The sequence below is a fragment of the Brienomyrus brachyistius genome, chromosome 13 (assembly GCF_023856365.1).
Source record: "Brienomyrus brachyistius isolate T26 chromosome 13, BBRACH_0.4, whole genome shotgun sequence".
Classification (NCBI taxonomy): domain Eukaryota; kingdom Metazoa; phylum Chordata; class Actinopteri; order Osteoglossiformes; family Mormyridae; genus Brienomyrus; species Brienomyrus brachyistius.
The window spans coordinates 6,055,804-6,075,444 of NC_064545.1; the positions used below are offsets into that span (position 1 = coordinate 6,055,804).

Consider the following 19,641-nt stretch of genomic DNA (forward strand, 5'->3'; position numbering starts at 1 on the left):
ATTGTATATTTGCAAATTAACGAGACATTCAAATGATATCCTACCCAACTTATAGTGATACTATTGATAGGTTATTTTCTAGTCAAAAATAGGTACTCCAAAGTAAACCTAAAAAATGGGGATGCATGCAACGTCATGCATCATACATTTTTCAGAATCCAAATATGAGAAAAATCCGACAATTTTCCCCTGAAATTTCACATTGGAAACAGCAGCGGTATCAGCGAATAAGTTCAGAAAAACGTAAAAGAAGAAATAAAATAAGGGCAAATATGGCAGGCTATGGTATGTTCCCAAGTGCCGCTCTAACCGTTTACCGAATAGTGCGATAGAATCCACCAGGTGGCGCTCAACAAGCCTTATTACATGGCATTTCCTGCTAAGTGCCTTTTCCTGTCCCCATGAACAATGCCTTTATATGCTGGCAAACTATTACATTTTTTAGAGATGGAAATATTGGTTTAATTTTATGAATTTAGCTAGATTTTCCATCTTACTCAGTAGCAGGCACCAACTTTTACAATAGAAAATTAGCAATTATAAAGTTCAACTTTTCTTTTTTTCTCCATTCCCTAATTCATTCATTTTCTACCACTTAGTCCTATACATGACTGTGGGGGTCGGAGCCTATTCTGCAAACAATGGGCACAAGACAGGGAATAACCCAGGATGAGGCACCAACCCATGTCAGGCTGATCACTGTGCCACCCCCACATTTAAAAATTAAGTTTTTTTAGTAGATAATAGATGTAGCTTTTTTTAAAACACATCCTCAATATTAACATCTTAGTCTGCTGTTAATTCTCTTTAAGTAATGATAGCCAGTCCCATGTAAAATTCTCTTACAGGAAGTGACATTTATGATACTGATATGATGTGTATGCTGTAACTTTGTGGTTTCATGATTTTAGCGTGTTTCACTCTACCGCCTTCCACCCTGTTCGACAGAATTATAAAATGAATAATACAGTATAAATTTTCTAAATTTTGGAGAGACATGAAAATGAACTTTTCACCCGGTAGCTCACTCTCCTTCACTGAGTAACAGCTAATAAGCAGCTCTTAATTTCTGTCATGTTGCTTTACTAATAGGATGGACCATTTCAAGGGGAACTGTGAGTGGCCCTATTCGTTATTGGGTCTTTGTTATTTGTCAATACACTGTTGGGTGCTTCCATAATGTTTTCGACCCTCACTATTGAGATATGCACTAAAAGTCTGTTTCCAAGAGGATTACACACTTGTACAAACAATATTTTGTGATGGTAATAGCACACGTCATGAAACTAGAAATTAAAAACTAGTAATAATAATGTTATACACATAATACGAAAAAGGAAAATTTGAATTATGGCTTAAAATTTACTGTTCTGATATGGTACTGTTGACATTACCAAACCTATCTAAAACCACTATCGGATTTCAGTACACTCATTTACAAAAAACAATATGTAAAGCTTTGGCAGTAAATATGAAATATTTATTTTGTTTTAAAATATTTCTTTCCCAAGACTTATCAGAACTAAACATTTAGTAAGTAACCATTTTTTAAACACTAAATTTCAGTATGGAAATAAATTCAGTTTTAATACAAACCTTGTTCAATAATATTAAATTCAGGCTTACAGTACACAGATTCATTCAGGTTAAGATAACCAATTGAAAAATAAATAACTGGCCATATTTATATAAAATTCAGCATGTTTTTACAGTCATTGAAAGAATGAATCATGTCACCTTACTAAGTGTGATATTATGAACTTCATAATTCCATATTCACTATAAAAAACTCAGACACGTGCCCTTAGAAGTGAGGTTAAAATTCCCCCTTTTTAAACGTTAATTATCCTCTGTTGCTTGAATGTTCTACTGCCCTTCCCAGAAATGGAAAGTTATTAAATACAAAGATGTGGAAACAAGTTCTATTTGAAATTGTGATCAGCTAACAACCGGGTGTCCTCGTGCATTGTGAGAGTCACATAATACCCTACATAACAATTTAAAATGTGCTTAGTTAAAGAGGGGGTGTCCAAAAAAAAAACAATATTAATAAAGTCAGAGGTACCCCATTTTCTCTTCTCCCCCCCCCACCCTGGGAAGTGGCCTGTCATCCTTTTCCATTCTTTTGGCACTTGAATTAGGACATGCTGACTCACTTCCTTCAGTCCTGGGTCTCGACCGGCCTGCCAAGACATTCTAGTCTCTGTTTCTGCCTTATCTATATAGAAAAACTGTAAAAATGAGTTGTTTTAAAAATAAAATGTCTTCATATACATATATATACATATACACATATATATATGTATATATATATATATATATATGTATATACACATATATATATATATACATACACATATATATACATACACACACATATATATATATATATATATATATATATATATATATATATATATATATACATACACACACACACATATATATATATATATATATATTTATATACACTCTTTCAAAGTGAGCAGTTTTGGTCCTTTTTAATGTCAAAATTTAAGAAAACGACACGTGTCTGTTATATTTTAGCAACAAAAGAGGTCAGAATCGTGATTAGTGTCAGGAGGAACAAACTGGTGTAGTGAGCAGTCGTGAGTTCCCCCTCTGCCGGGGGTTTAAAAGTAGGGCACAGCCGTGAGCTTGTACCACTTGACAGTCTCTTTGCCGAGGTTGAAGTCTTTCAGGCTCAGGGTGAGGCCTCCCAAGTAACAGTTCTCCCGCAGGGGCTCGGCACTGAGCACGCTCAGCTGCAGTTCCCGCTGGCTTAGGCTCTCTCTGCTGTAGCCGCTGTACACAAGCTGCAGGGGGGGGCGACAGCATGCGGCGGCCGTCAGCCTTCAGTCAGACGTCTGCCTTGCCAGCTCAAACCAGTCCCTTTGGTTCAGCTAAATGCCAAGCCTGTAATACAGCTATTCCACGATATTCCGAGCCATTCGGCTGGGATTGCCCTCTCGAACCCTATGTAGGGCTGCATTAGGAATAGCCTGCAATCACTTATAATGGATGTCTAAAAATAACGGTAGCCGTAAGTTTATCCTGTCTCATCTGTCCTGCTTTGCTGTAGTGTGCCCACAGCTAAAAATAGAAATAGATTTTCAAGTTGGGAAAAAAGGATAGTCTGGAAAACTCACCATTTCATTAAAGGTGGGGTTCCTGGTTTTCCTGGAGATCTTTGTTTTGCGTTTTGTGGATTTGTGTGGATCAGGGAGCAAATAAGTCTTCACATAAGGGTTGGGGTCTGTGCCATCCTCTGACACCTGTGAGAGAACAGGGAAGAAACTTATGGATGAACAAAGAAACGAATGGACGTCGTGATTGGACATAAGATCACATGATTATATATAAGGTCACATGATCGGACATAAAGTCAGGAGTCAGTTACTGTTCTCACAGGGAAAGAGGCAAATGGTCGACAGTGAGGCAGACTGACACTCACCAGGTCTCTGATGTGCATTACCATGATGAAAAGGTTGCCGTTCCTGTAGGACACGGACAGCTTCACTTCGCCCCCCACCTTCCCTGTGGTCGGGCTCATCGGCATCATATCTGCAAGTAACTGTACTGTTACAAGCAGCTACATGGAGGTGGAGGTGAGCAAAGGCGGGTTTGAGAGGTGAGAATGAGGCTTTGGACAACGTACCTTGAGGTTTAGTCATGCCCTCGAACCCTTCGTTCTTGTCATCTCGAGCGATCGGATGGAAGAACGTGTAGATTAGGTCACACTGAGAAGACAATAAAGACCATCTTTAATCTTTAAAGGACAGAGACTGGAAGCTTCCTTAAAAACACAGGTCATCATGTAGGAGGGGTCAGTCACCTGGGTCACCTCAGTGGAGCTCCTCATCAAGGTGTGCAAGTAGCTGTTGAGCTCCACCTTCCTCTTGGCTGCCACCTCCTTGATGTGCGTGCGGCCCAGGACCATCTTGTTGGGGAATCTGTGGCATTAAGGGGGTAGAACTTCAATCAGATCACCACCCATGTGGGAGCCTGTGGACTCCCACTTGTAACAGCCTGTTTTATACCAGAGATCAGAACATGTTAACATGGCAGACAACCACATTAAGACAACAAAGCACTCTACCCTGGGAGCTTCCATAGCGGGAAGAGGATGGTCAGCTTATTATGCAGCTCCTGGAACTCATCAAAGGTGCGCAACACAAACTGCGCCTCACTCTGGCCCTCTCTGAACACTCTCACCACGTACGTCTGCGGGATGGAAAGAAGACCAACATTACTTAGGACCTACATCTGTGCTTCCCAATCAGGTCCTTCAGGAGCCGCAGACAGTTCACCATGTTGCACAGGGGCTGGGTGACGGCAATAATGCGGACCAGCTGTGGGTCCCAGAGGACCAGATTGGGGCACACTGACCTACACAAACAGAATTACACTTTCCTGAATTCTGTAAATGCATTTTGCATTTTTATACTCCGCAATGCATCATGTCATGAACATCCCAAATAAAGAAGGACTTTGTGACCTACCCTGAAGTAACAAATCTCAAAAGATCTGGAACTGGTAGCTTGTTCAGAAGCCCAAGATACACAGCATGAAATAAAACGGGGCAAATTTCAACTAGCATTTTGTGATCTGTCACCCTGGCTCCTGACACATGTCTTAATGATCAACAGATGTCTGTCTCCAAAGATGAAAAGCAGAACCTCAATCTTTTTGTTGCTGAATGGGGCAGTTCATCCCAAAACTGAAAAGAAGATATGTCTGCAAGGCTATCCATCCATGCAGAAGATGAGGTACTCATGCTTGTATCTTCTGCACAATGATATGGGTGGTGTGTGGAATTCAGTAGAAGAAAATATTTAGTACGTTGAACTGCACACTGCAAAGTCTGGGTTATCTTCAGTAACTGGGTCATGGTGTAAGAGACATTGCTGTTGAATTTTTCAAAAGTATTCCTCTGGCACTTTAATCACCACAGAAGGAATGCCATTCACTCCCATTATATTCGAGAGAAGCCCAACATCTCTGCCGTCGGTATCTCCAAAACTAGGCAACTCCCAGCCGGACACCCTAGATGGATAGACATCATTAAAGCCCCTCAAACGTATCTTTCTCCATTTTGGGGTGAACTGCCCCTTGAAGACATCTGTCCCATATGTTACTGTTATACTACAGCATGCTTCGTATTGCTGCCATATCCGTCACCGTGCTGTTAAGCGAATTTCCAAAGCAAAAAGGCAGCACAGAAGGTCCTGGTACCGTAGATGATCACAGATGTCAAGGGGTAACAGCAGCAGTGCTCACATAGTGTTTGTCTGGGTTGTATCTCTTATGGAAAGTGAAGATCGAAGCGTCACGGATGCGGCCGTCCTGCTTAAGTGTGTAGGTCTTGGGTGAGAAGGACAGGATGGGCTCGTCGTTGGAGGGAAGGCCGGAGAAGCGCAGCTGGGCCAGGTTGTGAATGAAGAAGTTGAACTTGGTGGCCATGCTGCCCAGGCTGGACTCGATCAGCCTGGAAGGAAGCGACCAGTCAGTAGCACTGGGCTAGACGGCTCTTACACTTTTAATTTCTGGGTATGCGACATATGTTGATATATGGTTATTCTGTTAGAATTATCCACATTTTTAAGCATGCAATTTTATATTTTGTATCTAACTCAAATAAGCTGTATGTGTTCATGCAAACAATTTTACAGAATGTTTCTGTTTTTTTAGTATGTGTGAATTTTTTAAAGAATCTTTGAAAAGGATTTACTACTCTGGATTCCCTTTGCAATGAAACCACCAACCCCCTACAACACATTAGTTGTATGTTTAAAAAAAAAACAAAAAAAAACAAACAATGTGCTGAGTTGTTACCACACCTGGTGAAGAAAATGGTGGCTTCTGCATCAGTGGTTTCAGGCTGCAGAGCATCATACACATATTTTAGGTCCTGGTCTCCTGTCAGCTCTGGAAGACCTGATGATGTCATCTGTCAACACACACGTGTGCACGCATGCATACACACACACACACACACACACACACACACACACACACACACCCCACAAGCCGATCAGTCAGCAGACGCCACAGGGAGGACATACGCGACAGCGACATTCTGAAATGAACTGGCATAAACATCCCGAAAAGAGGAAACATCTGCAGCAACACGTCATAAAATTACCAGGGACAGCAGGTTGAGGAAGAGGCTGGCATTTTTGCGTATCAGGTTGTAGGCCTGCGAGCAGAGGTCCACAAACAGCTGAAAGCGGCTGGTGGGCCTCTCCCCCCCGTTGATGACGTATGCCATGTCAGAGGTCAGCACAAAAGGGGCGCGGTCCCTGACACAGGGGAGGAGCAAAGAAAATGTGACCACATGCCATCTTGAAGTGATACGACTAAACGAGAATCAAAATTAGGATTACTGCCCTAAAAGTACGCTTACATATAAAGAATTTAACTCCAATTGTCTATCCTGTGTACTTAAATGACAGCTTGACCTACATACAGTAACATAATTAAGACAAAACAATGCGACATGAAATCCTGATATACAGTACCAGTCAAAAGTCTGGACACACCTGCATTTAATGCATTTGCCCCTTTTTTAGTCACCTTACAGCAAAAGGCCTCAAGATAATGAAGTATAAAAGATATTACAACGACCAGGAAAATGTGTTCAACATCTCAAAATTTCCTCAAATTTTAGATACTTAAAAATAGATTCCTTCTGTTTTAATGACAGCGTTGCAGACTCTTGTCATTCTTTCAACCAGCTTCCAGATGTAGGGTTTTTAATCGCAGTTGTTGTTACATGATGTTCAGCAGGCATATCCAAGCTTTGGACTGGTACTGTACGTGGCTTGTGTGGTGATAGTTATACAAAAGGTTCAAGAATGCATGCCAGGGCAAGGAATATCAGAATAGAACAACTGTGGACTGTGACTCAGCAAACCTTTGATTAAATATCATGGACAAATTTTTTTCTCCGCAAGGAGTAGCACGGTGTCTGTACGCTTTTGAGATACTTCTGTGTTATCAACAGATGCATTTCTGTAGCTCCTACCTAATAATAAGTTCACTAAAGCCATCGAGGACCTTGGCAAGACAAAAACAGCACCTGAAGTTTCTCAGGGCAGCTTTAAAATACCGTAACACATGGGCTTTCGTGAAGGAACAAATCAAACAAATGAATGCAACGCACGCTGCAAGACTGCGGTCGCTCAACATATCTGACTGTCGACGTACCTCTTAAAGCTTCCGAACATCTGCGCGTGCCCCAGGAACTTGCCGAAATCGATGTGGAACATGTGACCGGTAGAGCGAAGCATTATATTGTCATTATGTCGGTCACAGATGCCCAACACGTACGTGGCCACGCAGCAGCCTGCACATGAGTAGATGAAGTTCTCGGAAGCCTATTAGGAGAAGCACCACAGAACAGCACCGTTACAGATCTAACTCTCTGACAATCCACTGCAGAGTCCCCCATGACCCAGGCATACTGGTTTCACGCAGGTCGTGCTGGGGCTCCAGATACCATGACGATATTTCTTACCTTTTCATACTCTTCCTCAGCTGGGTTGTACTTGCGCAGCCACTCCGCCAGCGGCTTGTCCTTGAAGGAGCCCGTCACCCCATATTCTCCCTGGATCTTCCGCAGAGTTTCAGAGGCTGGTACCAGCTCAACCATGCCTGAAGCAGCATGCAAACAGGGCTTAAACACTGAATTTGATCCATAGCAGCAAAGCCCCTTGGTTTCCGGAATGTTCCGGCGTATGTGGGCCGGGCAAGCAGCAGCCTCCTCAGCAGGTAGCTGATGTGATTTCAGGGACAGAAACAACGAGACAAACGACGGTCGGTGACTGTAAGATCTACCTTTGTCTTTTCCGGTGGAGATGCATTTGAAGTTGACAATCCGTAGGTCCAGACCCTCCTGAAGCCAGATCCGGTCCATAATTCGGATCATCTGCAGTGCCAGCATGTCCTGCCTGAGGTCTTCTCCCACCTGTCACGCATACACACAAATATATTACCTACAGGGGATCACAAAAACACCCCTGACAACTGGCAGTTTTATTTAGTCCATGTCAAAATGTAATCATTCACAATATGAAATCATTCACAGACTGTCCAAGTCTTTTTTTTTCTTAAACTAGGACCTTCGTCAGATAACCATACAATGTATGCTGTACAATGCCATCAGAACAATCACAGGAAATTGTGCGATTATGCTGTGAAAAATCCATTTGTAATTATGTACACCTGCCACCAGAGGGACTAAACTATCCAACATGGCACTCCACCAGTTTCCCCTGCTCCCAGACAATGAAACACATCCCACAGAAACGTACTCTAGCTGGGGTCTGGAATGAACATTAAGGATCAGGTTTATATCGGCTCATGGAAAATTCATTGCTGAAATGTTTCAGTAAACAAAAAAACACATTTTAAACATAAACCACACCAAAAGAATTTTCTTAAGTACATAAATCAATTCCATCAGCCGTATCGCTTTACCAACCAAGTGATACTTTAAAGAATCAGACTACTTTCAGATTATTTTATTTAGATCTTTTATCTGCCTGGAAACCTAAGAGGACGGTGTAAATATTTAATTCATCTGCTCTTCAGCTATTCTCTACCTCCTACGCATTATCTTGAAGATATAGCTGGGTTTTCCCGGCATGTTACGGCTGGCCAACTTCCACCAAGTCCCACCTTGAACATAACATTGATCTCTTCTCCAAGTGGGTCAGCATTGACCAGCGCGAGTTTCAGAGGCACCGCGTTGGAATTGAAGAAGGAGCAGGTCTGTTGGAAGACAAAAGAAAACCCTATATCTGTATGTCGTCTTCTCACAGAAGTGGCACAGATAATTACTATATAACCATGGCAACAAAAAGGAGGATTTAATAAAAGGAGACTCCCAGTTAAAGATCAGAGTCAAATATTTACTAAGCTAGATGTCCTTCCAGAAGCAACAGTAAAACTGCTTGGCTGGACTTTAGGGTTGGCACGCCACATCCTGATTGGCATCAAGCAAAAGCAGCACTCTGCTAGCCTTTAAATACAGCATTTCATGAGAAGCCAAGTGCTCTGGGGCTGTTATAAGTACAGGAGAGTGTGATGCAAAGTCTGCTAAGTGTCTCACCTTCCCAAGTAGGCCTTTGGCCACCAAGCTCGGACTGAGGGGCAGTCGACAGGTGTTCTTCTGAAAGAAGGATTGCACAACTCCCAGCCCCTCCTGAAGAACAGCCTGAAGGGGGAGGGTTGAAAACTAGTCTTGCTACACCTGAAGGAGAAACAGCGCCCGCCTATGTCTATTCACCCTTCCTAGTGAAGAACTTCCTCACCGGCCTAGTGGAGCTGCTGGCCTGCCGCACCTTCTCAGCCAGCGACCCCAGGAGCTGCGTCAGCTGAGCCTGCTTGTCCAGCTCGGCCCGCATCCCGGCTCCGCACAGGCACAGCAGGGCCCCCAGCACGCGCTCGTAGCGTACGCCGAAATAAGGGTCCTGCACTGCGTCCCGCAGCAGCCTGGGGAGCACAGGGCACAGGTGAGTCATCTGCTCAGCATTTCTGGGTCACATCAGCAGGCCCAATGGGGAAACACACTCACAGCAGGTTAGGTTTGACGAGTAACTGAGGATGCCCAGAGAAACTCACCAGTAAAGGTAATGGGCAATGTTGACATTGCCCAGGGCTCGAGAGAGCAGGAACATCACTAAGGCATTCTTCAGGTGGCACTCGAACTTCAGTGCCTGGACAGAGAGGACAATCTCAAAAATGGCCCCCTCAAACCAATAACAACTGATTAGTACAATTAATGACATTTGGCTAATGGCTAAAATAAGTCAGACTACAATGCAGGTAAGGGGCTCACCTGCACCAACTGGGGCATATACACAGCCAGCTCGTCGTCGCTGCTGCTCTCAATCCAGCCAACGGCCACACTCCGCACCTCAGTGTCTGCAAACCTGCAGTCCCCCCCCCGCCCAAGAACACCTTGGGTCATCCCAAACTAGCCAACAGCTTATCAGCCAAATCAATCAGAGCACTACAGTCTAGCATGGTGCTAATGGAACAAGTGGCTGCTCCTCTGTTTGTCTCAACTTCCTCTTATCTACATTCAATCTGGATCCTGTCCACTCAGAGAAATGTAAAAGTATGACCAGTATTTTTCAACTGTGTGTCCAGCTCCAGTTGATTGTGCTTAACCCTCTAGGGTCTAGGGGTAGGGAACACACTTTCACTGACTGGGGCATGGTCACACATTTCATTCAATATCATAAACTTAATTTATGCCAAATAAACTATTTCTTATATATGTGTTTTGGCATTAAACTAATCTTAACCTCAGTGTACTTTGTAAATATGTCAGATTTATGTGAAGTTTGACATCAAAGTATAGACATTGCAAAATGTAGTTTGGAACACTTGCGGAAATATTACAGAAATACATAGTAAGCAATGGTGGCAGTTTGTTTTGATCTGATCACCAAAGTCTGGGCTACATGAAGATGACTGAATGGTGTAGTTGCAACATTCAGTTGGATAAATAAGAAAAACCGACCTCAAATCACTATTTCTGGTCTCCCGCCATTGCTTATGTAGGAGCTTTCATGTGTATGCATGAGTCATTCACGCTTGGCCACACCCCCTCCCCCTTTTATGGCGCTGATGGGGATGTATCTGGATCGCGTTTCACCGTTGCGTTGTTCATCAAATTACCATGTGAATGCGATTTGAATACACGCTAAATGCGACTACTTTGAATGCGAATAGCGATCTTCAGGTGAGGGTGGCACTACACACCCCCGATGCAGGTAAAACAAAGCAAGGTGACAAGACATGGTTTAACTTTTTGCCGATTTAACCTAATTTTAAAAACTTTAATACTTCCGACAATTGACGTTTTGAAAAGAAGACAGATTACGGATTTAGTCTTTTTCATGATCCTACACGCAGATTTCAGCAAGATATAAACTGTAATGGACCCGAAAAATACGCTGCATCGCCGACGATGCACTCGACCCCAGAGGGTTAACTTACTTGGAGTCCAACAGCTCCAAGGCGGAGACTGGAATCAGGGGTGGCCATTGATGCAGGAGAGTGTGGATCTCTGCCATGCTGCCCCAGTCCCAGCTGGGGGCGCTGGCCAGGACCTTGGGCAGGCTCTGCTTATATGCGCGGCAGTAGTGTCGCTTGTCCCACAGAAGCTGCCGGTCGCCGCGTGTCAGGCTGGTGAAAAGCACAGTGGATAATCAGAGGTGGATGATTAGAGGTCTGTAGAGGTCTTGGTAGCCAATGGAAAATGCAGATTTGCACCCATAAAAATGAAAGTGGAGTAAAAATCTGCAAAAGTGGCACAAATATGAAAGGGAGAAAAGAAATTCCACCTCCTGAAATTTATCCGCCGAGAGTGGAAATACACAGTGAAGCTGAGCGTGGCTCTGTCAGGTTCGTGATTACAGGCGTCCCGAAGCAATAAAGCTCCGTGTCGAAGGACGGGGAACTGAAAGCTCTGCGGTGTCTCACTCACTGTCTGACAGGGTGTCTGGGTTTCACGCTGTCAAGGGGAATTATCCGAGTACCAGGTTTTCTAGGACTTCCATCAACAGCCAAAAGTAGCCGCAATGCCCAGAAAACATTCACATCCTGCAAATTTTGACCCATAAGGGAACATTCCGTTACCGGTTTGGAAACTCTCTCAAATTCATCTTAGTCGTTTCTATTTGAAATTCACTCAGTCACAGCTAATGGGGTAAAGACAGGTCATATGAACCTGTAGGTCATCAGAATCCTACCACTTCTACGGCTCGGGGTGGGGTCTGTCAGCCCTGCTTACTCTTGGCACTGAAAGGGAACTTTGTTTCAAAAGCAGACATAACTATTTTAAGTGCACGCTTAAATTTTCCACTGGGGAAGGAAGCGGGGGGGGGGGGGGGGTGGGGGGGGGCAACAACTGAACACTGGCCAGCCAGCCATGACCTGGATACGCCACCTATGATTGAGCTGTATGGACACTATACTCCCCCAGGGAGAAAATTGGCCAGTGAAATTTTACATCCTTATGGCCTTCTTATAACCCAGAAGCTCTGCTGATTGCACATGAGATTTGACCTGACTCTCGTACCCAAACATGGAGGCCCGGCAGCACAGCTTCTCGATGCGGCGAGTCAGGTCGGGGTCAAGGGCCTCCAGTGAGTGGGGGTCGGGGCAGCTGGTGGCCTGGGGTCCCACATAGAGGATATCCACAGCTGGACTGGGGAAGTCCACCTGGAGGGGGCAGCATAGTAAATAATAATCATCATCAGGATCCTGACGGTACCAAAACGTACACCAACCACAGCACTAACACAAGGCTCTGTGCCAGGGCTCCAAGCCTGCCTTACTGGACGTAATGAGTATTCATTAATGTTGGCTCTTTACATCGAAGTTAGAAAATGTCTCGTCTACAGTCACAAGATGTCCTAATCAAAGCCTGTTTGCTCAGCAAATGGATTCCTTAGGAGGTCCTGCACACCCGCAGCACGATCCTCTCCACGGGGCTCCTCTTGCGGCCCGTGATACCGGTCAGGGCTGTTGTAGGGGAGGTCCACAGGCTCAACAGCTTGGGCCCACGAGCCAGAACCCTGAAGACAATCCCAGGGCACAAAAGAAAAAATGACTTCTTTATCACTGCAATACCGACAAATGAGAATAGATTATTGGGCTATCGAATGCAATCCCATTAAATTACCGTCGGAAGTCGAACAGGGGCATGGATACTTTGCCCAGTAGTTCCGGTCCCTTGCGCTGCTTGTTGGAATCGGGTGAACTGTTGGCATTCTGGTTCAGAATTCCAAACAAGGAAAGGCTCAGCATTGCTTCCAAAGGCAGGAGGGCAACCGGGATGGGAAAATGTATCCTGGGGGTAAAGAAAAATGTCTGTGAACAAGAGGGCTTTTCAGGACATGAAAACAGCCTTTCTGAAGTCCCATAACAGTATCGAGTCACTTACAGTTCATCCCATTTAATGTGGTAGAAGAAATTCTTGTACGTGCCAACCTTCTTGGACTGAACTGGCTTGAACAGATTCTTTCCATTGTGTGTTAGGGCACACATCAGATAGTACTTTTCATAGCTGAAAGATTGCAAGAGGAGAAAAGCCAGTTGTCAGCATACAAGTTCTGTTCCGGATCTACGACAGAGATGCAAACGTGGTCAAAGGCGAGAAAGGACAGATCGGAGATATGTGTCCTTCATACATACATACATACATACATACATACACACACACACACACACACATACACATACACATACATACATACATACATACACACACACACACACACACACACACACTACTGCAATGACTTAATTCCCAACATTGTCACGCTAATGAAGCATGACACCATGTTACTAATCCACATTCAAGTCATGGCCGATTTCATAAGACATTCAGGTACCTTCCTGTAACAGCCCAGAGCACCGGGGACCCAGTTCGGCTGAAAGACCTGATTTGGGAACTCCGGCAGGATGCGTCTGGGAATATTCTTTAAATATAGCGCTCAAGTGAGCTCTAAGGAGATGGCTGCAGGGAAAAGCCTATTATTAGCTTGGGTCTTGTTCATTTTTAATCTGGGCTGGGCATGCGACCAGGAGGCCCAAAAGCAGAAAACGTGGCAGCACTTTGGGCCGCGCCTTTCACTTCCTGCAACGGCGATGGTAAAGGCCACTCAAACCGCGTTCCTGCACCCTACGACTGTTGACTATGAAAGGGAGGAAAACACACCGAGGGGAAAGAGGGCAGAGTCGAACATGGGCCACAAAAGGGGAGGGGGGCACTTTTGTCCAAGCCGAGGACGGACAAGGGGCTTCAAAACACTTCTCTCTGCTGGGCAAAAGTTGAATGTGCTCCCCGATGAGCATGACCTCATCATTTGCGCGTAGCTAAACAAGCCGCCTGCAGTGTGCAATCACAGCACCCCACCCCCACCCCCTGAGTAAAGAAACTTCCCCTAGAGGACAGAAACTGGCCATGTATCAAGTTCAAGTTTCATGGTGCTGATCTGGCAGAGAAATCATGGTACCGCGGTGGTGTTGCTATGAAGAGATACCAGTCAGGATGTGAGAATCAGTCTGTTTGGGGGAACGAGACCAAAGTGCAAAAAAAAAAAAAAAATAGATCCGATTTTAATCTGCAAGGACAGGAACCGAGGACTGACCCATGAAGTACACCACCAAGGAGGCTTGTGAACGACACCAGGGATCCTGCTTACGACATTTGATTTTGAGATATACATTGAAGCTCTCTCTCAGCGAAACGCCATATGCCCTAGAGCTCAGGGAGCCAAAAAGTAGACAATCATCCGGCCTTTAATTAGAGGCCGTTACATATTTGATGATTTGAGGTCTTCAGTATTGAGTGGCCTGATTTCAACTGGAATTAATAAAACAAAAAAAAAACGTTCTTTGTAACAAACACTATTAATGTTGGGCTTAACTAAACACTTGCTCATCAAGTGAGCCAAATGCTAGTCCAACTCCAGCTTCTCTGACAACCAACAAGCGTTTAATATTCTTGATACGGCGCCCCCTGCTGGTGGCTGTGTGGGTACCGTACCTGCTGACCCACACGTTAGTAATGCCGTGCACGGCGACCAGGGTGAACTGCAGGTGCTCCGTTGTGTCTGAGGCTTCCTTGCTGTCCCGGACCTCGTTCGGCTGGCCCTTGGTAGGCTGGCCCTTGGTAGGCTGGCCCTTGGTAGGCTGGCCCTTGGTAGGCTGGCCCTCAGAGCCGCCGGGCGATGGGGGGCAGAAGGAGCGAAGGTACAGTTTGATCAGGTCGTACACAGCGGCGGTGAGGACAGCAAGGCTCTCCTCCACTGGGTGAATGTGGCCTGAGAGCCAAAAAACAAGGAGTGTTGCATCAACCACATGTTTTAATTCATAACGACAAGAAACATAGCAACACACTACGTTACCCCACCCCCAAAATCTGAAAGCCCCCGTCATAACTTACCATCTGCTGAGCTATCTGAGGATTTTATACCAGCCTGAAAAAAACAAATGAATCAAGCATATCTTAAAAATCTGGTCCCAACCGCGTGATTTGTGGCACACAATATAAATTACAATATAAATTATGGTGTTGTCACATTTTCCATTAGCTACCAAGCCATGAACCAAGAGTGATACGGAAGACCTGGCTCACCTCGAAGGATTTGGTTCTGGGGAGGTTGACAGAACGCTTGACCTTCTTTACTGCTTCAGTGATTGCCATGGACTCCACCTCGTCCATCAGACAGCAGATGTTCTTCACGGTCTGGATCACGTGCTCCATGGTCTTGTACTGGGTGTTCTGCAGGAGACAGACACAGGAGATGGGCCCTCGCCCTTACTGCAAATGGAAAGCAAGATGTTTACTTGCCTTTATGAAGAGTATAAGACAAAATAAATAAATGTTTGGAACTAGATCAGTTTGTATGTGCACATGAGGGGGGGGGCGATGTGTGGCTCAGTGGGTTAGGACTCGGTAGCTGAGATCAGTAGGTCGCTGGTTCGCATCCCATCGTCAGCTGAGTGATTTCACCATCGAGTCCTTTATCAAAGCCTTTATCCCCCAATTGCTTCAGGTACTCATGTCTCTGCTTTCCTAGATGCGCCACTTTCGATACAAGCATCAGCTAAATCAGTGAATGCAAACATAACTGCATTTTAAGGCTGGAATTAGATTAAGCACAATGTGCAGGTAATATAAAGCGGAGTTTTGTTTATTCACTAATAGATTATTGTTCATCATGTATCTGCTAGCAGAAAAAATAGACCATGTCAACATCACAACAGAGAGGACATTCGGTCTCTTTTTAGGCAAAACAGAAGCAATCAACGGCATCCAACCACTTCACTTGACCTTCAACGCCAAACGCCCCCATCTTAGCACTCGAGAGACAGCTGTGTACCTCGTTCTGCAGGCAGACGTTGACTTGATTGTGATAGCTCTCCAGGTAGTCAACAAGAGAATGCCTATAAACACAAAGCAGAATGTAGAACCATGACATTCTGACACCCACGACTCATTGTGTGGATGGTAAAATTAATCGATTCACATCGGTGCATCAGCATGAAGGTTCATGATGCAAATTCCCCGACTGTTTACCACATACAATTACAATGAACTTGGGATGCATCGTATCTTTGCATTGATAAAAACCGGTTTATCAACATACAATTATTAATAGAACCTCTATGCCTTTATTATTCAGAAATGTGAGCAATGATTTTTGAGCATTAATTTAAGTATTTAGATTGATTCCCGCTATATAAACTGTTTTAAATGAACAGCATCATTGTTTTGCTTCGTATCACGGTGAATCACATTGTGCCAAATGAAATCATGCTGAATCGTATCGCATCACAATAGGGATGAATCATATTGTATCGCATTAGGAGTTGATTCGTATGGATCTTTAATGTATTGGATTGTTTGCATTGCATTGCATTGCATGGAGATGTGTATCACATCGGCCTCAGTGATGGAGATGTGTATCACATCGGCCTCAGTGATGGAGATGCACATCCCTACTGTACCTGGTAACTGTTTCCTTGAAAGGCCTCTCCACCAGATGCAGGTATTTCTCCAATACGATGGGGGAAGTATCGTCATCCACCTGTGCACACAGACAACAGCTTGCCTTTACTTACTTTCTCAAAGCCAGGGTCACTGAGAAGGACCAGGGCTGCTCCAGGCATGTCACACAACATTGACTGCAGCAAACTCAAACAAGGGCTGAAGTGGGGGGCTTTCAGGATATCCTGTGAGCTTCTCTGGGGTCAAACGTGGAAGGAGGGAGAGCTTGCACAACTGAGAAGAAACTTTAGAAGCTTCAAAACATTAGAGAGCACAGAGATGGGTTGTTGAGGTCCAAAGTGTAAAACTCCAGACCAAGATTTAGTTTCAACCAACCAGTTGAGTACTCTGTCACTGTGACTCTTTATACTCAATTGGTTGGTTGAAACTAAATCTTGGTCTGGAGTTTTACACTTTGGACCTCAACAACCCATCTCTGTGCTCTCTAATGTTTTGAAGCTCAATACCAAGAAGACAAAGACTATACTTGTGGTCTTGGCATCACCAGTCTAACTAACTTGCCTTCCAAGAACAAACTTGGGGCACAATGATTCACGTTCAGCAAGGATGCAACCAATGCATCTGTGTAACTTATACTGGGGGCAGAGCAAGACCACATCCTTTACATGTGTTCCTAGTATTGGAACTGGTCCTTGACAATGGAAGATGATGTCAAACCAGTACACGAGAACACAATTACGGTCAAATACACATATTGTGATTCACCTAAAATCTTGGTCTGGACTTTTACTCTCTGGACCTGAATTACCCATCGCTGAAAGAGTAAAGTTCAATGTTCATCCACTCATCTTCCGATGGCCTCATAACAAATACACCTCCAAGAGCACTCAACTCCAGAACGAGTGTGATGAGGATAAGCCCCAAGCCTCACCGTGCGCGCCAGGTCCCTCTTGATCGTGCTCTTGGAGAGCAGCTGAAGCTTAATCTCGGTCTCCCACTTCCTGCAGCTCTGGACGTACTCATGGCTGCCCAAGCTGTGCTTGCTGAACCAACAAAAAGTCAAGGAAGGGGTATAGGGCAGGACAGCAGGGGAGAGAAATGATTAGCAGTCTGAAGTTCTCACATTCCAACTTCAGTAGGTTTTCCCACCAGATACAAAGTGAAATGGACCTTTTCATCAAGTCCATGACACACAAGCAGTTACGTGCCCCATTTCCCCTTTTGTATCGAAAGACAGTATCCAACTCCACGAATTCCTGCATACTTGGCTCGTCCGCCAAAGTCTCACAAAACAATAATACTAAATACAAAAACAAAAACCCAAATGAAAGCTGAGTAACAGAGGGGAAATAAATGTGCAATGTGTCAGAAGCATTCGCAGAACTGCGTCCGCCCGTAAACATACAGCCTCAAACAAGGCTGGTAGTGAAGAAACATCCTTTTAACTTGAGCCACTGACCCGTCTGGTCCTCATTCTGATGCATCAACCTCATTCTCTCATCGGTTTTGATATTCAATGAGTGAAAGAGCACAAAGGAAACATTTTCTGAACACAATTAAAGAAAAACAGTCCCCTGAATGTGGAATGTTGGCTCACGCCTTGTTTTTGTACTTTTTCACCCCCCCCCCCCCACCTCCACCCCATCCCCTCCTCTCTTCCTTGCCGGCAAAGGCAGGACCCCCTCCAAAACGAGGGACCTACTTCTGCAGGACTGCCTCTTGGCCACAGATTTTGAGGAGGTAGCTGCCAATGTCCACCTGGTTCAGGTCGTCGTGCGCCCAGCACAGGGCCTGCATGATGAGAAGCTCCACCGGAGAGCTCACTGAAAGAAGGAAGTGGATCGAGATAAAGAATGAGACAATGAGAAAATGGGTGAGAGGGAACGTGAAAGAGAAATTCCATGGGGGGAGAAACAGGCAAGTAAGACCACCAGCAGAGACAGGTCAAATGACTTATCTGTCCACCTCATGGTTCAATAAGGCAGCGTTTCTCAACCCAGTCCTTGGGGACCCCCAGAGAGTCCATGTTATTCGCTCCCTCCCAGTTCCCTACCAGAAATATAGACGGTCTGCCAGAGAGCTGGAAGCAAGCAAAAACATGGACCGTCCCCGAGAACTAGACTGAGAAACACTGCCCTAAGAAACGTGTTCAAGCTATGACTAATCTAACCTGGAATATGCCGCATCGGAATCAATTTCTGTGCCACCAGTATAAAAGTGAGGTCGAGTGGAGAGCCAGTGAACCTTCACCCACTGCAGCTCGGCCCACAAGGTTAAATAGACCCAAACAAAATGAAACAAGCACCCTCCGCTGGAGAGGACTATTAATTCCACCTCTATAAACTACATACCAGTGGGGAACTTCATGCTTATGAACAAAATAAAACTGGTTAGAGAGCAGTCAATAGACTTAGTATTTAAAGCCTAATGTGAGATGTTATCTGAATTTTCTTTGAAACCATGATCGTCCAACACCAAAGCTCAGAACTTCTCTACCACCACTATCATCATTTCCAAATCGCTGGCATCTGACACAAAAACGAAAACCAGTAATAATATTCACCACCCCTATGGCTGGAATGGGGCTTAAAACTTCAAGTCAATCTAGTAAAAACTTCTACATCCTTATTATTCAAAAAAATAATAAAACACATTTGCTACGGTTATTTCAGGATCATTCTGGGATGTTTCAGAAGACTTGCAATAACAGGGGGGCATCAAATATCGGAGGGGGGGGGGGGATACATATTTGAGGCTTCCTGGTGAAATACTCTATACAGAAAGATCACATGTTGAGTAAGAATGCATAACCAAACAGATCTAAGTCACACAAATCCACATGAAAGAGGAGATGGGGTGGGGGGGGGAACCACCCACGGCCCACCACCCAGGGACTGGGAACTCGTATGACATTCTAAGTGAGGCAATAGCCTAAGACCCGGCAATATAGATGCCAGGCAGGAGGTCCTGGCAGGGCTCTGTGTCAGGCAATGCGGGAGGGGAGAAGAATACATTAATGTAATAGATGAGGTTTCTTTTCCCTGATAGGACAGCTGTCCTGTTAAACAAGCACATTGCTTCATCTTCCCAATAAATGGGTC

The 19,641-nt window shown here is 44.7% G+C and overlaps 1 protein-coding gene across 10 annotated transcripts in view; it reads right to left on the bottom strand.

The window, feature by feature from the left end:
• Positions 1–2,443: 2,443 nt before the first annotated feature.
• Positions 2,444–19,641, bottom strand: part of pik3c2a (phosphatidylinositol-4-phosphate 3-kinase, catalytic subunit type 2 alpha) — a 32,070-nt gene continuing 14,872 nt past the window's right edge. For 9 of the 10 annotated variants that reach the window (XM_048971965.1, XM_048971971.1, XM_048971972.1 and 6 more), the window contains 29 exons: positions 18,243–18,363; positions 17,472–17,583; positions 16,540–16,619; positions 15,912–15,975; positions 15,164–15,310; positions 14,972–15,005; positions 14,573–14,849; positions 12,965–13,087; positions 12,704–12,871; positions 12,488–12,596; positions 12,098–12,240; positions 11,014–11,202; positions 9,845–9,938; positions 9,628–9,722; positions 9,318–9,498; positions 9,116–9,220; positions 8,683–8,775; positions 7,840–7,969; positions 7,520–7,656; positions 7,210–7,379; positions 6,146–6,302; positions 5,841–5,950; positions 5,281–5,488; positions 4,100–4,224; positions 3,836–3,953; positions 3,659–3,740; positions 3,455–3,564; positions 3,150–3,275; positions 2,444–2,816 (listed from right to left, as the gene is read on the bottom strand). In XM_048971965.1, the coding sequence (XP_048827922.1) occupies positions 2,634–2,816; positions 3,150–3,275; positions 3,455–3,564; positions 3,659–3,740; positions 3,836–3,953; positions 4,100–4,224; positions 5,281–5,488; positions 5,841–5,950; positions 6,146–6,302; positions 7,210–7,379; positions 7,520–7,656; positions 7,840–7,969; positions 8,683–8,775; positions 9,116–9,220; positions 9,318–9,498; positions 9,628–9,722; positions 9,845–9,938; positions 11,014–11,202; positions 12,098–12,240; positions 12,488–12,596; positions 12,704–12,871; positions 12,965–13,087; positions 14,573–14,849; positions 14,972–15,005; positions 15,164–15,310; positions 15,912–15,975; positions 16,540–16,619; positions 17,472–17,583; positions 18,243–18,363 (3,791 nt within the window). In that variant the 3' untranslated portion in view covers positions 2,444–2,633. The remainder of the gene's footprint in view (positions 2,817–3,149; positions 3,276–3,454; positions 3,565–3,658; positions 3,741–3,835; positions 3,954–4,099; positions 4,225–5,280; positions 5,489–5,840; positions 5,951–6,145; positions 6,303–7,209; positions 7,380–7,519; positions 7,657–7,839; positions 7,970–8,682; positions 8,776–9,115; positions 9,221–9,317; positions 9,499–9,627; positions 9,723–9,844; positions 9,939–11,013; positions 11,203–12,097; positions 12,241–12,487; positions 12,597–12,703; positions 12,872–12,964; positions 13,088–14,572; positions 14,850–14,971; positions 15,006–15,163; positions 15,311–15,911; positions 15,976–16,539; positions 16,620–17,471; positions 17,584–18,242; positions 18,364–19,641) is intronic. The other variant, XM_048971973.1, reaches the window with a different exon arrangement.